Source organism: Lipomyces arxii (assembly GCF_038497795.1).
Source record: "Lipomyces arxii strain Phaff 12-163 unplaced genomic scaffold V1512scaffold_1, whole genome shotgun sequence".
Lineage (NCBI taxonomy): Eukaryota > Fungi > Ascomycota > Lipomycetes > Lipomycetales > Lipomycetaceae > Lipomyces > Lipomyces arxii.
Window position 1 is genome coordinate 1188392 of NW_027117700.1, and position 17343 is coordinate 1205734.

The following is a 17343-nucleotide window of genomic DNA, read 5'->3' on the forward strand; positions in this document are numbered from 1 at the left end:
TCAAATTAACCAGCTCAGAAGTGCTAGGTTTCTTTAATGGAACTTTTTGATGCCCTGAATCATTTCTTACGCTGGCGGTGTTCTTTACATTGATCGCGGCCTGCCGTTACACGAATTGATCTGGTGTTACACCAGACAAACTAGAGCTTTTTACGGTACAGAAAGACGCGTCTCGGTGTCGAGTACGTGAATATTACGTTTATTTGATGGAACATCACGATGCGGAGTCGTGAAGAGGCAAATTACGAAAAACAATGGCGGGCTAAGTGTGAATTTTGTGGGGGGTATAGCTCAACGCATTTTGATTTGAACTGCTCTGTTTATGCACCCGCATCAACACTCCCCGCCGACGAATATAAATACCTTCCTTCTCCCCCAGACTTTTCTTTTCTCTTTCTTTCTCTTCCTTCCCCACACTACATACTTCCCCACATTTAATATGCATTTCAACTACTTCGATTTACATATGATCATATCATATTATGACACATATAATACAATACAAGTACGCTGAATGTTTACGTTCACGTCAGTCAGTTTGCTAATGATACCTAGCACATATATACACCATGACATGCGTGCACCTTCTGTTAATGTCGTCGTATGTTCTAAATTGGAACTACTACTTTGAACATACACTACTTTGGTTCACGGCCGGCTAAATGATTGTCTACTATTTTGGGTTGTTTAGTGACGTTCTTTGCCAATGTCTGAATGGGATCACACTGCAGGCCTTTCGGTTACGCAGAGACTGATTTACCTTTCACGGACCCTCAGCTGTCTTGTACGCAAGAACTTCTGACTTTGAACCGGGCCTAGTTTTGATTGGTATCGATATGTTACAGTACCGGGTGTCTAGATGACTAGGGTCTACTGGTCCGGCACGCTATGTACTTATCAATTAGTCTGCAGTATCAGATGTCTAGATGACCTATGGTCTTCTGGTCTGGTACTCTACTGCACTGTGGCTTTGTGGTCTCATGAAGATCAAAGTAAAGAGTCTAGCTGGGCAGCTTGTCGGATATAGGCATACGAATATGTATTGTGAAGATGATCAAAACATTGTTTGGTATGAATGGTGTTTATACTTAAACCGTTTACTAAATTGCTACTAGAATAGGCAGAAATGTTTTCGGTTTGGTATCACTGATTGAAAGAGCTTTTGTTGACGCTCATTTTGTACAGTCTGAACTCTTTGATTCTGTGTTCTGATATCTTGAAACTGTACGGCTTGACTGATTGCTTTCATAATTGACTACTGTTAGCCGTGAAACTTTTGAATATACAAATTACACATTGCATGACAGCAGTTTATGAAACAGTAAAAGAGTCACAGAATATACTTGTCAATAAATTAATGCCGTATCGATTTTCAAGCTTTTGCTGAGATGCTAACCATTAACAACAGTAAGCCCTAAATCATATTGAAGCTGTTCTACTATAATTTGCGAACACGTTGTAGTTTTACGACTTTAAATAAGATTAACAAAGCATATGTATGTAAGGATGGTGGAGAAGGTAGAAGAAAAGGTCGCATTCTAGTCACTACGGCAACAAAGACACACGAAACTCCTCAAAACGGAAGAATTGTACCGTCATAGTTTCTGAAGCCAGACTTATAGTCGCTAGCTTGAGCATCCAATTCGTCCAGAGTTTTAAGTAACTTTTCTGCACTTTGCTGAGCAGTCAAAACTTCAACCGGCACGGTCGCTTCTCCAAGATCTGGCTCTATAGCATCTTTGGATATGTCAGTAAGCACAAGACCGGGATGTAAAATGAGCACGGCGAAGCCCTTCTTAACGAGGTGGTGATGAAGGAACTACATTAAGTTAGAGAAAAATCGAGTAGCCAGTTGCAGACGCAACTCACGAAGCCTAGAAAATTGAGCGCAATCTTAGAAGTCGAGTATGTGTATGACATTTTGAACGTATCGATCATATCCTCCATTCCAGACAAACGAAATAGACTACGCCGCCAAAGAAATAAACATCACTTTTTTAGTCTTTCGTTTCTCCATAAGAGGAACAGTTTGGAAGTAAAATACGCAGGTCCAATAGCGTTGGTAGTGATTTAGGTTTAAAGACTTTTGAAGGCTACTGGTGCCATGTCGAACGGAGCTTTCCCAACGTTGTTAACACCCGCATTATTCCAAATTCCGTCAATTCCAAATGGCGCAAGTTCCTCAGTGGCGGTAACTGCAGCATCGATAGAGGAATTGGAGGACACGTCAAGCTCGATAATGCCGACGTTTACCAACTTGAACAACTCGGAAGATTTAGACGCTTTCTTGGCTTCTATCAAGCGAAATTTAGGATTGTCTGTAAGTACCTATTTGAACAAGGCTTGCTTTGACATTTGTCTCAGTTGACCCCTGAGAATCTCTTAAGCGTGTTCGAGATATCCGCAAAATGAACGGTTGGAAAAGATAAAATTATAAATAACCCTAACCACAGGAAATTTCACGACACGTTCCTTTCGCATTTTTCGCGTTCGCTGGCAATGGCTGAAGAATCATTCACGTTTAAATCAGGTTATTTCTACTGAGCAGTAGAGTAGAAGAAATCTCCATAATTGCCGTAAATCTCATCAACCCCAAATCTCTCATAAATTATACTTTTACAAAGAACTTTTATTCAAAAAAGATCGTTAAATTTCACTTTAATGGTTTTTATTTTTCACCGTCGACTTCCTAGAAGGAATTTTGGAAGAAACATTCAAATAGGGCTGACGCCCGATAAAACGCAAACAAAAGTAGCAAATGCGATTTGACACTGGTAAAGCAGACAAAACTCGCAACTCAGGCTATATAATGTAGCGTTGATCAGATTTTAAAGTAAGATGGATGGATATAGTTACTGAACAAACTAAATTTGTTTTTGAGTTTCAGAATATATCAGTGCTCCAAGGACTATGAAACCCTATTGTGATGAATTATTTATCGGACTCTTCAAACTCCGGTCTCCGATTATCCCCGCAAAATTTAGTGCCCCTGAAAAGTAGAAATTTATTTATACTCGTATAGCAAGCCTTATTTTGTCTAACTAACTAACTAACTAAAAAGGCAAAACCGATCCATCATAGTTTCTCACAGCAAAAGCATACTCCTTGTCAGTAACTTGGATAGTCGACGCGGTCTGAATCAACTTCTCCGCGCTCTGTTCTGGCTGGAGCAATTCGAATGGCAAGCTCACGGCATCAGGATCAGGAATAACAGCCTTTCCCATGTCACTCATGACAAAGCCAGGATGCAAAAGAACGACAGTGAATCCTTTCTTTCCATAGTAGTGATGCAAAAACTAAAACAAGTCAGTAAGCAAAGTAGAAATTAATACGACTAGAACTTACGAATCCCAAATAATTCAATGCAGCCTTTGAAGTCGGATAAACATAAGGAACGCCCAGCATATCGATGGCATCTGGCATACCAGACATAATTGTCAACGAACCAGCCATTGAAGTGATGAACAAGATCTTCTTAGTGTCACGCTTCTCAAGCAAAGGGATCAACTTGGAAGTAAAGTAGACAGGTCCAATCGAGTTGATTTCCAGTTCCCTTTGGAGAGCCTTGTACGAGACAGTCGAGATAGATGGATCAACTTTAGCAACGTTGTTAACACCGGCGTTATTCCAGACCTCATCGACTCCAGTAGGAGCAAGAGCTGCAATGGCTTCACTGGCGGCGTCGATAGAGGACTCAGATCCAATATCAAGTTCTACAAGCTCAACGTTCTTCAGGCTAGAAATAGGCGATGACTTAGCCGCTTCCTTAGAACGAACGGTAGCAATGACCTTGCCAAAGGCTGAGAGCTGAGTTGCGAGAGCAAGACCGATACCTATAGATCATTTAGCACGTGGTTTCTGACGAATAGTCCTATCACTCACCTCTGTTGGCACCAGTAACGACAAAGACTTTTTCTGAAGACATAATATTTATTTGATGATTGACGATGTCCTGAATGAAGATTGCGAAGGCAAACTATCCATGATTTATGTAGTGACGGTCGGATATGGATAACCGTTTTAGACTCCGCTGCCCTTCCTGGGGTTAGACTAAATGTCTTATTAGTCAAGAACATTAATCATCTTTATCATCGTCTTCATTCACCTGAATTTTCGCGGCTTTTGGATACGCATAATAGAGTTTAAAAACTTGCATTTTACGTAAGATCACGTGAATTAAAGCCGATTCTGACTAAATTGAAGCAAATTGAGACTAGCGCTGACTAAAACGCTAAGATCATTTATTCAGCGGCAAACGTTATTTGCGATAAAGTTGACGCTTAAGACAATTGCGTACGCTGCGGATTTTATTGGAATCGCAATCCTGACAGATCAGTCGTGGCGCTAAGAGGTTCTTTAGTCATGGAATGAATATTAAATAGTTGCTTTACACGTTTACACTGTTATAAAGCGCGTATCTTCTAATCACAGCGAGATTTATATATAACAAGGATCCCTAAAAATGAACGAAAACTATCAGTAACCCCTGAAATAGCCCCGGAATTGGAGAATCGTGAAATCTAGCCAGCATGATAGATCATAAAAATTCTTGTATTTTAAGGAGAATACTACGTATATAGCAATTATCAACTAAAGTCACACAGCTCTTTTCGTTCAAAAGCCATTGCTACTATGTATGATATTGAAAATGCGATTAGAATGGCCAAATAGTCCCGTCATAATTTCTCAACGCAAACCTATAGTCACTCGCTTGACCATCCACATCTTTCGTGGTTTGAATTAGTTTTTCGGAGCTCTCATTTGGAGTCAAAATTTCAACCGGCAGCTTCTTGACTTCTCCGTCTTCAGAAAAAGCACCTTTTGCCATGTCAGTTAGCACAACACCAGGGTGTAAAAGAAGTACAGTGAAGCCTTTTTTGCTGAGCTGGTGATACAAAAACTTTATTTGTTAGACCAAAGCAACGATTCTCAGTCGCCAATACAACTTACAAAGCCCAAAGAGTTAAGTGCGATTTTTGACGTCGAGTATGTGTATGGCAATGCAAGATCGTCAAGTATGTCTGGCATGTTAGACATTGCTGTGAGGGACCCTGCTAATGTAGAAATAAACATAATTTTCTTCGTAGTTCGTTTTTCCAAAGGCGGGATAAGCTTTGAAGTTAAGTAAGAGGGGCCAATAGCATTAGTTGTAATCTCTTTCTGAAGGCCATCAAAGTTCACGGGTGCCATCTCAAAATCCACGTTTGAAACGTTGCTCACACCCGCATTGTTCCAAATTCCATCGATTCCAGTTGGTGCTAGAGTCTCAATCTCTTTAACTGCAGCGTCAATTGAAGACTCTGAGAATACGTCAAGCTCAACAACTTCAACATTATTTAACTTAAATAGAGCAGATGACTTGGAGCCTTCTTTGGATCTGACCGTAGCAATAACTTTGCTTGTAGCTGAGATTTGAGTTCCAAGAGAGAGGCCTATACCTATTTCCGTTAAACTAGAAGTTTGAATTATAATAATGTGCATACCTCTGTTGGCACCAGTGACGACAAAAATCTATTGAGAACTCATGTTTTCTTGTGATCTAATTGACTATTCTTGCTGATCCAACAGATTGCAAATCACTACGTTTCTATATAGTGCTGCTTGTCTTACATTACGTCAGAACAATCACTGTTGATGTTTAGTAATAAACAATTAAACTATAAGTTAAATTTAATGTAACGTTAGCTACTAAAATAGTTGCGACTGATTCAAAATCAATAACGGCAAACTTATTACGCACAGCACCAAGCGCATTGGCATTTGTTGTCACCGATGAGGTTAGAGCTCTCCGCATTCGCTTAAGTCAGCACAAGTCTATTGTGAAGTTGCGCATTACGTAAGCTGACTGGCAGTGTATTATGTATGCAGTTCATGCCTTGGCGTGCTTGATCATCAGAAGCTTACTTGACTCCTGAAAAGGGGATTTCCCAAGACAAAAACTCAGATACCAAATTCAGATACCAGAGTGATATTTTCCACAAATCTTTACTAATCATGAAATAGAAGCTGGTTCAATTTATTATTGTGCGAAATTCGTCTTTATTATATTATAATGTGTAACTAATTGGTATTGATAGCATGGGTTTCCGCTTTTTGCGCTTGCGACTGACATTTTTGATGCTTTCAGGTTACATTGAGAGCGAGCACGTATCTATTTGAGATTAAGGCAGATGACTTTATGATTCAGTCAGGTGTAATATGAGTACAAGCACATAGAACAATTTTAGACTGTAAAACTAACGTTGCAGTTTTTTTAAAGCAAATGTCGATTGAGCATGAATCTCATCCACGGCTGGTTTGTGTTTTTACTTTTTCATCCAGATTTAGAAGCTTCAAAAATATTGTCTGCACGTTGCCAGACAGCCTTTTGGTCATAGCAGTAATAATCAAGAGCAGAATACAAACGAGCACGATAAACCCTCACCTGTTCGAACCAGCGATGAACAAACTGCATTCGATTTAGTCCAACAGACAAAACGACAGCTGTCAGATTCCAATGATAAAGTTCATGGAGTCGAGGCAGTTTTTAGGTCGCGGACATGTTTGACAACAATAGCTTGTCCACCATATCTTGCATCGTCTTTTGCATCCCCAACATGAGCTATAACGCAATACATTTGGTGAATCAGTCCTACGCTAAAACCTGATGACATTTACAACATCATTGCTAAAATTTTGTGCCAATTCTACTGTCGACTAAAGTTTCTAAGCTATAGCAGATAAACACAGACGAAAATATGGGAAGGTTATTAACAAAATGCATGACTGTGTGACAGGCAAGGCGAGCGTGTAAGGTATCTCAATCCCAGAATTGTCTGCACAGCATGGATCGATAAAAATTCAGCTGGATTTGTGACATGAACTGTGAAGTCTCAAATTGTCTCAATCATACAGAGTATTTTCATTATTATTGAATAGCATGATTTGTATAGTTTTGATGTTATGTTCTCGTATGTCATATCTAAACTTACCCCTGAAATCGCACTGATCATTGCTTTCCGCAAAATGTCCTCGGTAGATAGATATTTGTATCGGCGAGATGAATTCATGGCATTGTTGTACTTTGAGCATTTAGAAGCACGACACTACGTAAGGTATCCTTATAATTTGCACTTCTAAGGCAAGGGTACTACCGTCTGTTAGCAATGGGAGTTGACGATCTTCGTATGGTGCGGTTTACGCCAATCGTGGTCCAGCTGTGTTTGGTAACAGAAGACTTCAATGGTTCAAGCCAGACTTGCAAACGTTGATCGAAACCTGAAATTGTCTGTGTTGACTATACGGATGATTTAATCACGATATAGAATCGTCATATACAAACAACGATTTGAACTGGAAACAGCAGAAGATCAACCGCGTTTTTTAGTATTTAAGACTCTAGCTTTCCATTACCACAGTTTGATTGGGATCTCATTGTTAAGTGCACAAATCGACACGTACCCATGCTCACAATAACCGATAACACCGTTTACCACCTTCAGATTTCAATTCACACCTCTTCTCATTCTTCCGCACACTACACCTTCATGGCAACTAAAAAGGCAAAATACTGCCGTCATAATTTGTCAAGACAAATTTATAGTCGCTTTTTTTGCTATCAAGCTCTTTCACAGTTTGGAGTAATTTTTCTGCGCTCTGATCTGGCGTAAGAGTTTCAAAAGACTGGTCTATATTTGTCGCATCTTCAGGAATTGCCTCTTTGGCCATGTCGGTAGTTACAACACCAGGATGCAAAATGATTATAGTAAAGCCTTTTTTGCTAAGATGATGATGGAGGAACTGAATCAAGTTAGACGAATATGATTTAGCAGATGCAACTTACGAAGGCCAAGAAATTCAGCGCGATCTTTGATGTGCTGTATGTATATGCCAATGACAGATTGTCAATCATATCTTTCATGTCAGACACAAGCGAAAAAGAAGACACTAAGGTAGAAATAAACATAACTTTCTTAGTGGTTCGTTTTTCCATAAGTGGCACGAGTTTTGAAGTTAGGTACGCAGGGCCAATAGCGTTGGTCGTGATTTCTTTCTGAAGACTGCCGAAGTCCACCGGCGCCATGTTGACATCTGCCTTGCCCACGTTGTAAACACCTGCATTGTTCCAGATCCCGTCAATTCCAGTTGGTGCTAGAGTCTCAATCTCTTTAACTGCAGCGTCAATTGAAGACTCTGAGAATACGTCAAGCTCAACAACTTCAACATTATTTAACTTAAACAGAGCAGATGACTTGGAGCCTTCTTTGGATCTGACCGTAGCAATGACTTTGCTTGTAGTTGAAATTTGCGTTGCAAGGGCAAGACCAATACCTGCTTATGTTAACTGTCAAACACACACCTGTCAAAACGTTTTCTACCTTTGTTGGCACCGGTGACGACAAACACCTGTTCAGAACTCATACCTACTTGTTGAGGACCTACTGACCGGTGCGGACATAGATCGTTTAAATACTGCTACCATGATACAATAATGCCTCATTCTGATCTTATGTTTATATCCGAAACGCTGACCCCGGAGATGCATTATCCGTAACCTACTCTCGGGATGTTGCGACTCCCTCGGAGATGCGGCGATCAGTCTCCGATTAAGCAGTTTGCAAACACAGCAACCCGTTTGAGCATATAAGCACAACATGGCCAAATAAATTGTCGAACTTCATGCTTGATTACTAATTTGTACTAAATTATATTAATTGAAGGAGACTAATCATTGAAGATTACTAACAATTATATTGTCTTACTGGTTAGATCCCATGGTGGCAAGGTATATGATTAACTTGATCTGAGAAACTACGTACAAGCAATGCAAATAGGCTGCTTCCATTTGAAGTAGCTCAAGCCATATACGACTAAACGCTATACTTTGAACAAGTGTATGGCTTTACTGATGCCCTCTCGAGGTAGATCACGTGCAAAAATTGCCCAAAATGGATCCAATAATACTTGTTTCATCACGCCGAGTGAATGATAACGCATATACTAATCTTCCATTAAAACTCTGTTGTTTTGCTTCCATAACTATAATGTCATTCTGCAAGAACCGATTTACCAAAATACAAGTTACTGTCAATAATACAAACTCTTCAGCAATTTCGTAGCTTAAAGCGATGAATCGTTCAGAAGATTGTACATCTTAGCCATCTTCCCCAAAAAGTTTTAAAATTTATTTTGCTACAATACAGATCAGCTCAACTTAAGCTCGTACAGGCTTTTGCTTACATCTCGATGTAAATGCAACAGATTATAATGCTATTCAATGGCATCAGCCTTGCGTTCAAGCCATGCTGGCCCGAGTGGTGAACTGGCTTCCCCTGAACAGCCACTGAGTTCCCATCGTTCAATAGGCAAATTGACTTCAGACTTTCAAGAGTTTAAACAGCAAGATGATAGTAACTGCTACTTAAGAACAACATTAGTATGATCTGAAGCGGCACATCAATGCACAATGATGTTTTAGCTAGTCAAGTTGAGAGTCTGCTGTATGCCGTGCTTTGTCATTAAGCTGAGCCACTAGCCAATCATGTAGTATTCAGTTAACACGACGAAATAATAGACAAATTGAAACCACATATGAAACAACAAACACTGAAAAATTGCAAAAATTGTGTTTTCTAGTTTTAACTGATAGGTAGTCATTTTACCAGCACAGTCAGTCTGACGTGGCTTAAGCGTCGGCCGTTCACAGCTCGTTGAGCCGCGTTGACGTTTTTTTGAACCAAAATCATCTGACACCCGAAAAGACCTTTTTGATTAGCATGGACCCCTCTATTATTTAACCCAGCCTCCCACCACGCACAACTTATATCTATTTGAACGCTGCCAAAACTGTTTCTAAAGGTTTGACGAAGACTTTGCCGTTATTGAACCTGCTTGAAAATAAGCAGATCAGTTTTGAAAGTCATGTCATTTTTGCCTTATTGGTGAGTCATTCATTACCACTATACCGGAGCGCTTAATCACTAACGACGACTAGTACTGTCTGCGACAAACAAGTATCGGCAAATTCATTGTACTGTTCAAAAGAGTACGGTTATACTTGTATAGCTTTTGATCTGCAACTAACGGCCTCTCCAGATGTAAACGAAAAGACGCGCGTGCGAACCGGAAAATTGACGTATCTTATATATCGTCGTCTCTACCGTCAGCTTCAGCATACTCAGTACCTTCACCACTATCCCCTCATCACCCGGATTACTCGTCTGCGGAGTTGACTTCCACATACGCATCATCGGTTCCGTACCCGTCATACATATCAACGTCACCTTCATCGAAGACTGGTGACAGTTCTCACTCAGACTTATCCCAATCATACTCTTTTGTGTCCGCGGCCTTTATTTCCAAAGGGTTTCGTCAACGTCATCCTAATAGTGTATATTCGTCGTCACCTCGATCTATAGACTTGGTTTCGCCTTTTCAACGCACGCCGTCAATACCCAAATCACCCGGTAACGACTCAACACCTCGGAATAGAGCCGGATTGGTTGAGCCGTCGTACAATGTTCCACTGATTGTCGAAAAGAAAAGTTTACAAGGAATAGACGCCCATCAGACTGAGGGCAGCTTAAAGAAACTGTTTTACTTTAGTGAAGTGCCGAATTAAATCGTTGATAAATTGTCGATAAAGTTTGTCTTTGGATTACAGGATAGAGCTTTTTGAATATGGTGTATTGGCGTTTTATTGTGATTGTTCATATATTCCTCCCATTTTCATACGTAATAGATTATATATATATATATATATATATACTTTACCGTCAGAAAAATGTATGAAACTAAACTGTACGAAGCAACAAACATTAAATAGCGAATGAGCCTCACGCAAACTGTCAAAAGTGTGTTTAGATCCAAAGGTATCCAAACACGTCAATTAGAGCGTGTACAGTAGTATTGGTGCCATACCTACAAATTAACTTCCCGGCAACTTCAATACGCCTCCTCTACAGCATCTTGTAGCACTAAAACTTCGGCAGGCGCGTAGTCAATTGGCACATTCTTGAGGCCAATGGCTGATTTTGATGATTTCGACCACAACGAGTCGTCACAGTTTAGATCAGGTTCGGCATCAAACGACACGAATACGAATCCATTTTTTGATCAGGCCGATGACAACCTGACGGATCCATATGGCCCTTCACCGTATGCCGCTACTGAAGATTCAGACAGTTCGAATCCTTATTTTTCAACTGGAACAGGAACGCTGCCATACACAACACCAGCTTCTGCACATGTTCAGGATGTGTCGACAGCAAGAACAAGTATGCACATGAATGACATGTCTCGCCTAGGATCACAGCACTACAACAGACAGAACGAGTCTCAGGCTTCTGCATTAAACAGCTATCACCCTTACTATGAAGATTCTCAATTTGACGTTGCCGATGACTTCGCATATGACGCTGGTGACGTGTCAGGGTCATCGACTGGTCAAAGAACACAACTTCCTCGCCGCGCAGGTGCTGCCGGAGTATTTGATAGAGTCAGGCAAAATCTTGGATTTGGAAAAAAAGTGAATGCTTCTGAAATGGACCTACCTTTAACTGACACTAGAGCTCAAGCTCCTATGGGAACAATTGACGGGCGCGGCATATCGAGTGGTTCCGCATCGTCTGGCATCGCTGCACCACAGCAGGCAACTGGTGATTTTGATATTCGAAGAATTATAAATGTGATTTTGCGGAGAACGCCTGTTGATCCGTCTACGCTTGGTCCTCGAGTTATTCATTTGAATGACACAACATCAAATAACGTGAATGGCTATCTTGACAACCACATTAGTACTACGAAGTATAATATCGCAACATTTGTTCCAAAGTTTTTGTTTGAGCAATTTTCACGCTACTCAAACTTATTTTTCCTGTTCACCTGCATCATTCAGCAAGTGCCTAATGTATCACCTACGAATCGATATACCACAATCATCACACTTGGAATTGTATTGTCAGTGTCCGCGGTCAAAGAAGCAGTGGAGGATTTTAAACGTCGTAACGCAGACAAAGATTTAAACAATGCTCCCGTACTTGTTCTGAATAAAGGAGTGTTCGAGACCAGAAAATGGGTCGATATTGCAGTTGGTGACATTGTCAGAGTTGAGTCCGAAGAATCCATCCCGGCAGATATGGTGCTGCTTGCATCGTCAGAACCAGAAGGGTTGTGCTACATTGAAACTTCAAATTTGGATGGAGAGACTAATTTGAAGATTAAGCAAGCTCTGAGCGAAACTGCTACCCTGGTCAGCCCAACTGAGTTGAGTAAACTCAAGGGAAAGATTCAGTCCGAGCAGCCAAACAGCAGTTTGTACACTTACGAAGCAAACATTATGATTGAGTCCTTCAACGAAGAGAAGGAGCTCCCCTTAAACACAGATCAGCTTTTACTGCGCGGTGCCACACTTAGAAACACACCGTGGGTTCACGGTGTCGTCGTCTTCACTGGCCATGAGACTAAGCTTATGAGAAATGCTACTGCTGCTCCTATCAAGCGAACGGCTGTAGAGCATATGGTCAACTTGCAAACAATTTTCTTGTTTGTGATCCTTATTGTCCTTTCGCTCGTCTCTTCAGCAGGAAATGTCATTAAGATTGCTGTCGCTGGCTCGCGCTTAAGCTATTTATATCTTGAGGATGTCAACAAATTTGGTCTGTTTTTCTTGGACTTGTTGACATACTGGGTACTATATTCAAATTTGGTACCCATCAGTATGTTCGTTACCGTAGAGATTGTCAAGTATTACCAAGCGTTTTTGATCAGTTCGGATTTGGACATGTATTACAAACCTACTGATACCCCAGCCGTTTGTCGGACTTCAAGCCTGGTGGAGGAGTTGGGTCAGATTGAGTACATTTTCTCTGACAAGACTGGAACTTTGACAAGAAACATCATGGATTTTAAGCAGTGCTCCATTGCCGGTATTTGTTACGGAGATGAGATACCCGAAGAAAAACGCGCTTCGGAGATTGACGGGCAGGTCACAGGCGTTTTCGACTTTAAGACTTTGAACGACAATTTGGAGTCACATGCGACAAAGGAGGTCATTCACGAGTTTTTGACACTTCTTGCAGCCTGCCATACTGTTATCCCCGAGCGCAAACCAGACGAGGAAAAAATTAAGTACCAGGCTGCATCGCCAGATGAAGGCGCATTAGTAGACGGCGCTGCGAAGCTGGGCTACACTTTCACCACCAGACGTCCAAAGTCAATCACCATCAACGAACTCGGAACGGATTGCGAATACGAACTTCTGAATATTTGCGAATTCAACTCCACGCGAAAGCGTATGTCTGCTATTTTCAGATGTCCTGATGGCCGTATCAGACTTTACTGCAAAGGTGCAGACACTGCCATCCTTGAGCGTCTGGCTCCGGGAAATCCATACGTTGAGGCCACGATGCAGCATTTGGAGGAATATGCTGCCGACGGTCTTCGTACACTCTGTCTCTCGATGCGGGCAATTACTGATACTGAATATTATGAATGGTCAAGCATTTACGACCGTGCTGCCACGACGCTAACAAACCGATCGGAGGAGTTAGACAAAGCGGCTGAGCTGATTGAAAAAGACATGTTTTTGCTTGGGGCTACTGCTATCGAAGACAAATTGCAGGACGGAGTACCTGATACTATTCATACGCTGCAAACAGCAGGTATCAAGATTTGGGTCTTGACGGGCGACAGACAAGAAACTGCGATTAACATCGGCATGTCATGCAAGCTGCTCAGTGAGGACATGAGCTTGCTTGTGGTTAACGAAGAAACTGCAGAAGCAACGCAAAATAATATTAAACAACATTTGTCTGCAATTAAACGCGAAAACGCCGAAACTCCGTTGTTAGATGTAAGTGTATATAATTGGCGAGCATTTGTTTGACTACTAATCTTTGTAGACGCTTGCGCTTATTATCGACGGACATTCTTTGGGCTTTGCACTGGAGAAAGGAATTGACAAAGAATTTTTGGAGCTGGCGGTTATGTGCAAAGCTGTGATTTGTTGTCGGGTATCTCCACTACAAAAGGCGCTCGTGGTGAAGCTTGTGAAGCGTCATTTAAAGGCAATCTTGCTTGCTATTGGTGACGGTGCCAATGATGTTAGTATGATTCAGGCAGCTCATGTTGGTGTCGGCATCAGTGGAATGGAAGGTATGCAGGCTGCGCGAAGCGCGGATGTTTCGATTGGTCAGTTTAAGTATCTGAGAAAGCTTTTGCTTGTTCACGGAGCTTGGAGTTACCAGAGACTGAGCAAAGTAATCCTTTACTCTTTCTACAAAAACATCACTTTGTACATGACTCAATTTTGGGTATGTTGTAATATGTACATTTTGAGTTATGCTAATTCTGCGCTAGTACGTTTTTCAAAACGCATTTTCGGGCCAGGTTATCTATGAGTCGTGGAGTATTACATTCTACAACGTGTTTTTCACTGTCGCACCTCCATTTGTTCTCGGTGTGTTTGATCAATTTGTCAATGCCAGATTGCTTGATAGGTATCCACAGTTGTACCAATTAGGTCAGAAAAGTACTTTTGTAAGTGTTCCTACTCTGGTGTTGATAGAGCTCTAATTCGTTACAGTTTAATGTCCGTACGTTTTGGGCTTGGATCATGAATGGTTTCTACCACTCTATTCTGCTCTATGTCGGTGCCGAGCTCGTTTACTACAATAGCTCCAAAGAGTTAAATGGCACAGTAGCCGACCACTGGGTGTGGGGAACGTCCTTATACACGGCTTGTATTCTGACCGTGCTTGGCAAAGCAGCCCTGATCACCAATTTATGGACCAAGTACACTGTCATTGCTATTCCGGGATCGCTTATACTATGGCTTATTTTCTTCCCGATTTATAGTACAGTTGCGCCGCTGGTGAATGTCTCGACCGAGTATAGAGGCGTGCTGCCAAACATGTACGGGTCACTTGTGTTTTGGGCAATGAGCCTGTTGCTTGCAACCGCCTGCTTACTTCGTGATTTCACTTGGAAGTATGCAAACCGAATTTACTTTCCGCAATCGTACCATCATGTACAAGAGATTCAGAAGTACAACATTGCGGATTACAGACCACGGTATGCTTTGCACTTTTGAGATTTCGATGTGTTTATTAATAAGATTAGGCAAGAACAGTTTCAGAAGGCTATCCGAAAAGTGCGACAGGTCCAGCGTATGCGAAAGCAACGTGGGTTTGCATTTTCGCAGGCCGATGAAGGTCAGTCACGGATTATTAGGGCGTACGACACGAGTCAAGGCCGTGGTCGTTTTGGAGAATTAAAAACACTGCACCGCGCATGATGTAAACGATTAATGATGACTTCCTAGTGTGCCTTGGCAATAAAAAAGTACTATTCCTACTCTACTGTAATTGTAAATAGATATTCACGACTGTATTGCATAACGTTGCACGGTACCTTTGTAATTTATCTTTATAAATCTGTCATAACTGTGTCTTCGTCATCATCGTCAACTTGCTCTGTTGCAGAGTCTGCGCTTTTGATTTTCAGCGACGGGTGATTTTCAACCACGCCCTTTCTTGACAAGCCCATCCAGACCCATGGAACGATATCACTCGGCAGCTGAATTTCGGCCTTAAAATCCTCGACAAAGTTGTGATCGACAGCTGAAACTTCAGAATAGTACATGAACTCGGAGAAAATCGACGATGTCCGCCAAAAGGACATTTTGCGCAGACACGCAATCACCAAGCTTGTAGCTTGGCTACCATTAACGCAGTGCAAATACAGAGGCGCATATTTCTGACTGATAATTATCTACACGCCGATTAATAAATTACGATAAGGTTAAGTATAATACGAACCTCAATCGCTTTCGTGACCTCCTTGTATGTGATCGGAACACCTTTTTTGGCTTTCTTTGATGTTGTAATATGTATCATTTCAATACTCTGTTCACGACAAAACTCCTCTATTTCATCCACCAGCGGCTCTGGAGTCAGTGACAAGATCGTCTTTAGTTCTAATCTGCGCATGAACGGCAGATTGATCTTTCTAGGGTACAGTCCTCGATAAAGCTGTGGTTGTACGGTTCCAAATCGCAAAGGAGTGACAAGCAGTGGTGGATCATCTAAATCTAGCGTAGATGGTGGCGGCTTGAGAGTGACCAACCTGGACTGTGAGTCGTCGTCGTGGACAGTGGTGGTTCGTGACATTGTTTCTGATCCTGGTCTGAGTGTGTCCGTACTCAGCATTGACGCCATAGCAGGGCGAGAATCATGTTGAAACATAGCTGGTACACGCTCAAATATCTGGTTAATATGTTTACTTTGCTAGCTTATCATTTTCGTTGTATTGACATGTTGGTTTCAATATGTATTCTTGCGTTCTCGGGCGATGAGATCGACCCAATATTTGTGCCGCTCTTAGACGAAATTACCCCTGAAATATGTGGATGTGTTGTGGCACTCTGCTAGTGTGGCTAGTGCAATAAATAGCAAGGGTTAAACCCTACACACAAAGTAGTAGCCAGCAGAATATTCAGCAGTCACGGTACACAAACGCGAATTCGCACTTCCCAACTGACAGGGTTTCGACTCGGCGCATTACAGAATTCGTTCTCCAAGTACATCTTCAATCAACAAAGGTATGCTACAACTTAAGACTATACTTGTACTGGGTTACATTTAGTCGAATTTATTGTAAGAGACATAAAACTAATCGTATATCAGATATACCTAGACTTGCAAAATGTTCGTATTTATTGCAGAATCTCGAATTGGAATTCAAAGCAGCAAACTAACAGATTTACAGGACTAAGCGTACAAAGAAGGTCGGAATCACAGGAAAGTACGGTGTCAGATATGTAAGTGGGATATGCTACGGATTTCAAATGAAATGAGTTTAATTGGACGTCTAGGGTTCATCTCTTCGAAGAATATCGAAGAAGCTCGAAACACAGTCGCACTCTAAGTATCTTTGCTCTTTCTGCGGAAAGAACTCGGTCAAGAGAACTGCTACAGGTATCTGGAAATGTCGGTCATGCACTAAGACCATGGCTGGTGGTGCTTACACTCTTTCGTATGTTTTCGTGGATTGAAGGTAAAATTCAGAAATCTAATACTGATTTAGCACAACCAACGCCGCCACTGTTCGGTCCACTATCCGTCGTCTGAGAGAACTTGCGGAGGCATAAAAAGTTAAATGTGCTTTTAGTTTTCAAAATGATTTGTTTAATGCATTTGTCATGCAAAATATGAAATTATAAACACTTCTAGTGCTACTCATATTTATTTCATTAATTATTTGAGTGCTTACAGCCATTTACAGAACCATGCTGTTGTGACATGAGCGTATGTGTCAAAACTACATGCAAGCTGCAGTCATCCTGACCTAGACGTGCTCTGTAAG

General features: G+C 41.4%; 8 protein-coding genes across 8 annotated transcripts; 3 read left to right on the forward strand and 5 right to left on the reverse strand.

The window, feature by feature from the left end:
- Positions 1 to 1344: 1344 nt before the first annotated feature.
- V1512DRAFT_17179 (uncharacterized protein) lies at positions 1345 to 2164 on the reverse strand. Its single transcript, XM_066913121.1, has 2 exons — positions 1870 to 2164; positions 1345 to 1819 (listed from the first exon to the last, which is right to left on the reverse strand). The coding sequence occupies exons 1-2, from the start codon at positions 1945 to 1947 to the stop codon at positions 1574 to 1576; spliced, it is 324 nt and encodes a 107-aa protein (XP_066774487.1). The 5' UTR covers positions 1948 to 2164; the 3' UTR covers positions 1345 to 1573.
- Positions 2165 to 2988: 824 nt separating this feature from the next.
- On the reverse strand, positions 2989 to 4108 carry V1512DRAFT_273601 (uncharacterized protein). Its single transcript, XM_066917733.1, has 3 exons — positions 3883 to 4108; positions 3346 to 3833; positions 2989 to 3296 (listed from the first exon to the last, which is right to left on the reverse strand). The coding sequence occupies exons 1-3, from the start codon at positions 3923 to 3925 to the stop codon at positions 3054 to 3056; spliced, it is 774 nt and encodes a 257-aa protein (XP_066774488.1). The 5' UTR covers positions 3926 to 4108; the 3' UTR covers positions 2989 to 3053.
- A 546-nt stretch (positions 4109 to 4654) lies between these two features.
- On the reverse strand, positions 4655 to 5511 carry V1512DRAFT_200296 (uncharacterized protein; the record flags this gene model as incomplete). Its single annotated transcript, XM_066913186.1, has 3 exons — positions 4655 to 4900; positions 4951 to 5438; positions 5484 to 5511. Coding segments are annotated over 3 exons (762 nt in total), but the record flags the coding sequence as incomplete, so codon positions are not given.
- A 1791-nt stretch (positions 5512 to 7302) lies between these two features.
- On the reverse strand, positions 7303 to 8640 carry V1512DRAFT_17359 (uncharacterized protein). Its single transcript, XM_066913122.1, has 3 exons — positions 8358 to 8640; positions 7823 to 8310; positions 7303 to 7779 (listed from the first exon to the last, which is right to left on the reverse strand). The coding sequence occupies exons 1-3, from the start codon at positions 8398 to 8400 to the stop codon at positions 7534 to 7536; spliced, it is 777 nt and encodes a 258-aa protein (XP_066774490.1). The 5' UTR covers positions 8401 to 8640; the 3' UTR covers positions 7303 to 7533.
- Positions 8641 to 9728: 1088 nt separating this feature from the next.
- V1512DRAFT_256973 (uncharacterized protein) lies at positions 9729 to 10720 on the forward strand. The gene is made up of 3 exons (XM_066915135.1): positions 9729 to 9920; positions 9974 to 10024; positions 10075 to 10720. Exons 1-3 carry the CDS (start codon positions 9901 to 9903, stop codon positions 10598 to 10600), a joined length of 597 nt encoding a protein of 198 aa, XP_066774491.1. The 5' UTR covers positions 9729 to 9900; the 3' UTR covers positions 10601 to 10720.
- A 122-nt stretch (positions 10721 to 10842) lies between these two features.
- On the forward strand, positions 10843 to 15362 carry V1512DRAFT_256974 (uncharacterized protein). The gene is made up of 5 exons (XM_066915136.1): positions 10843 to 13831; positions 13881 to 14291; positions 14338 to 14517; positions 14564 to 15051; positions 15100 to 15362. The coding sequence occupies exons 1-5, from the start codon at positions 11003 to 11005 to the stop codon at positions 15272 to 15274; spliced, it is 4083 nt and encodes a 1360-aa protein (XP_066774492.1). The 5' UTR covers positions 10843 to 11002; the 3' UTR covers positions 15275 to 15362.
- Positions 15363 to 15405: 43 nt separating this feature from the next.
- Positions 15406 to 16148, reverse strand: V1512DRAFT_201986 (protein-tyrosine phosphatase; the record flags this gene model as incomplete). Its single annotated transcript, XM_066913240.1, has 2 exons — positions 15406 to 15750; positions 15798 to 16148. The coding sequence occupies 2 exons, from the start codon at positions 16146 to 16148 to the stop codon at positions 15406 to 15408; spliced, it is 696 nt and encodes a 231-aa protein (XP_066774493.1).
- A 392-nt stretch (positions 16149 to 16540) lies between these two features.
- V1512DRAFT_256978 (60S ribosomal protein eL43) lies at positions 16541 to 17240 on the forward strand. The gene is made up of 5 exons (XM_066915137.1): positions 16541 to 16579; positions 16665 to 16685; positions 16747 to 16798; positions 16853 to 17013; positions 17065 to 17240. Coding segments are annotated over exons 2-5 (279 nt in total). The 5' UTR covers positions 16541 to 16579; positions 16665 to 16683; the 3' UTR covers positions 17129 to 17240.
- The last annotated feature ends 103 nt before the right edge of the window (positions 17241 to 17343 follow it).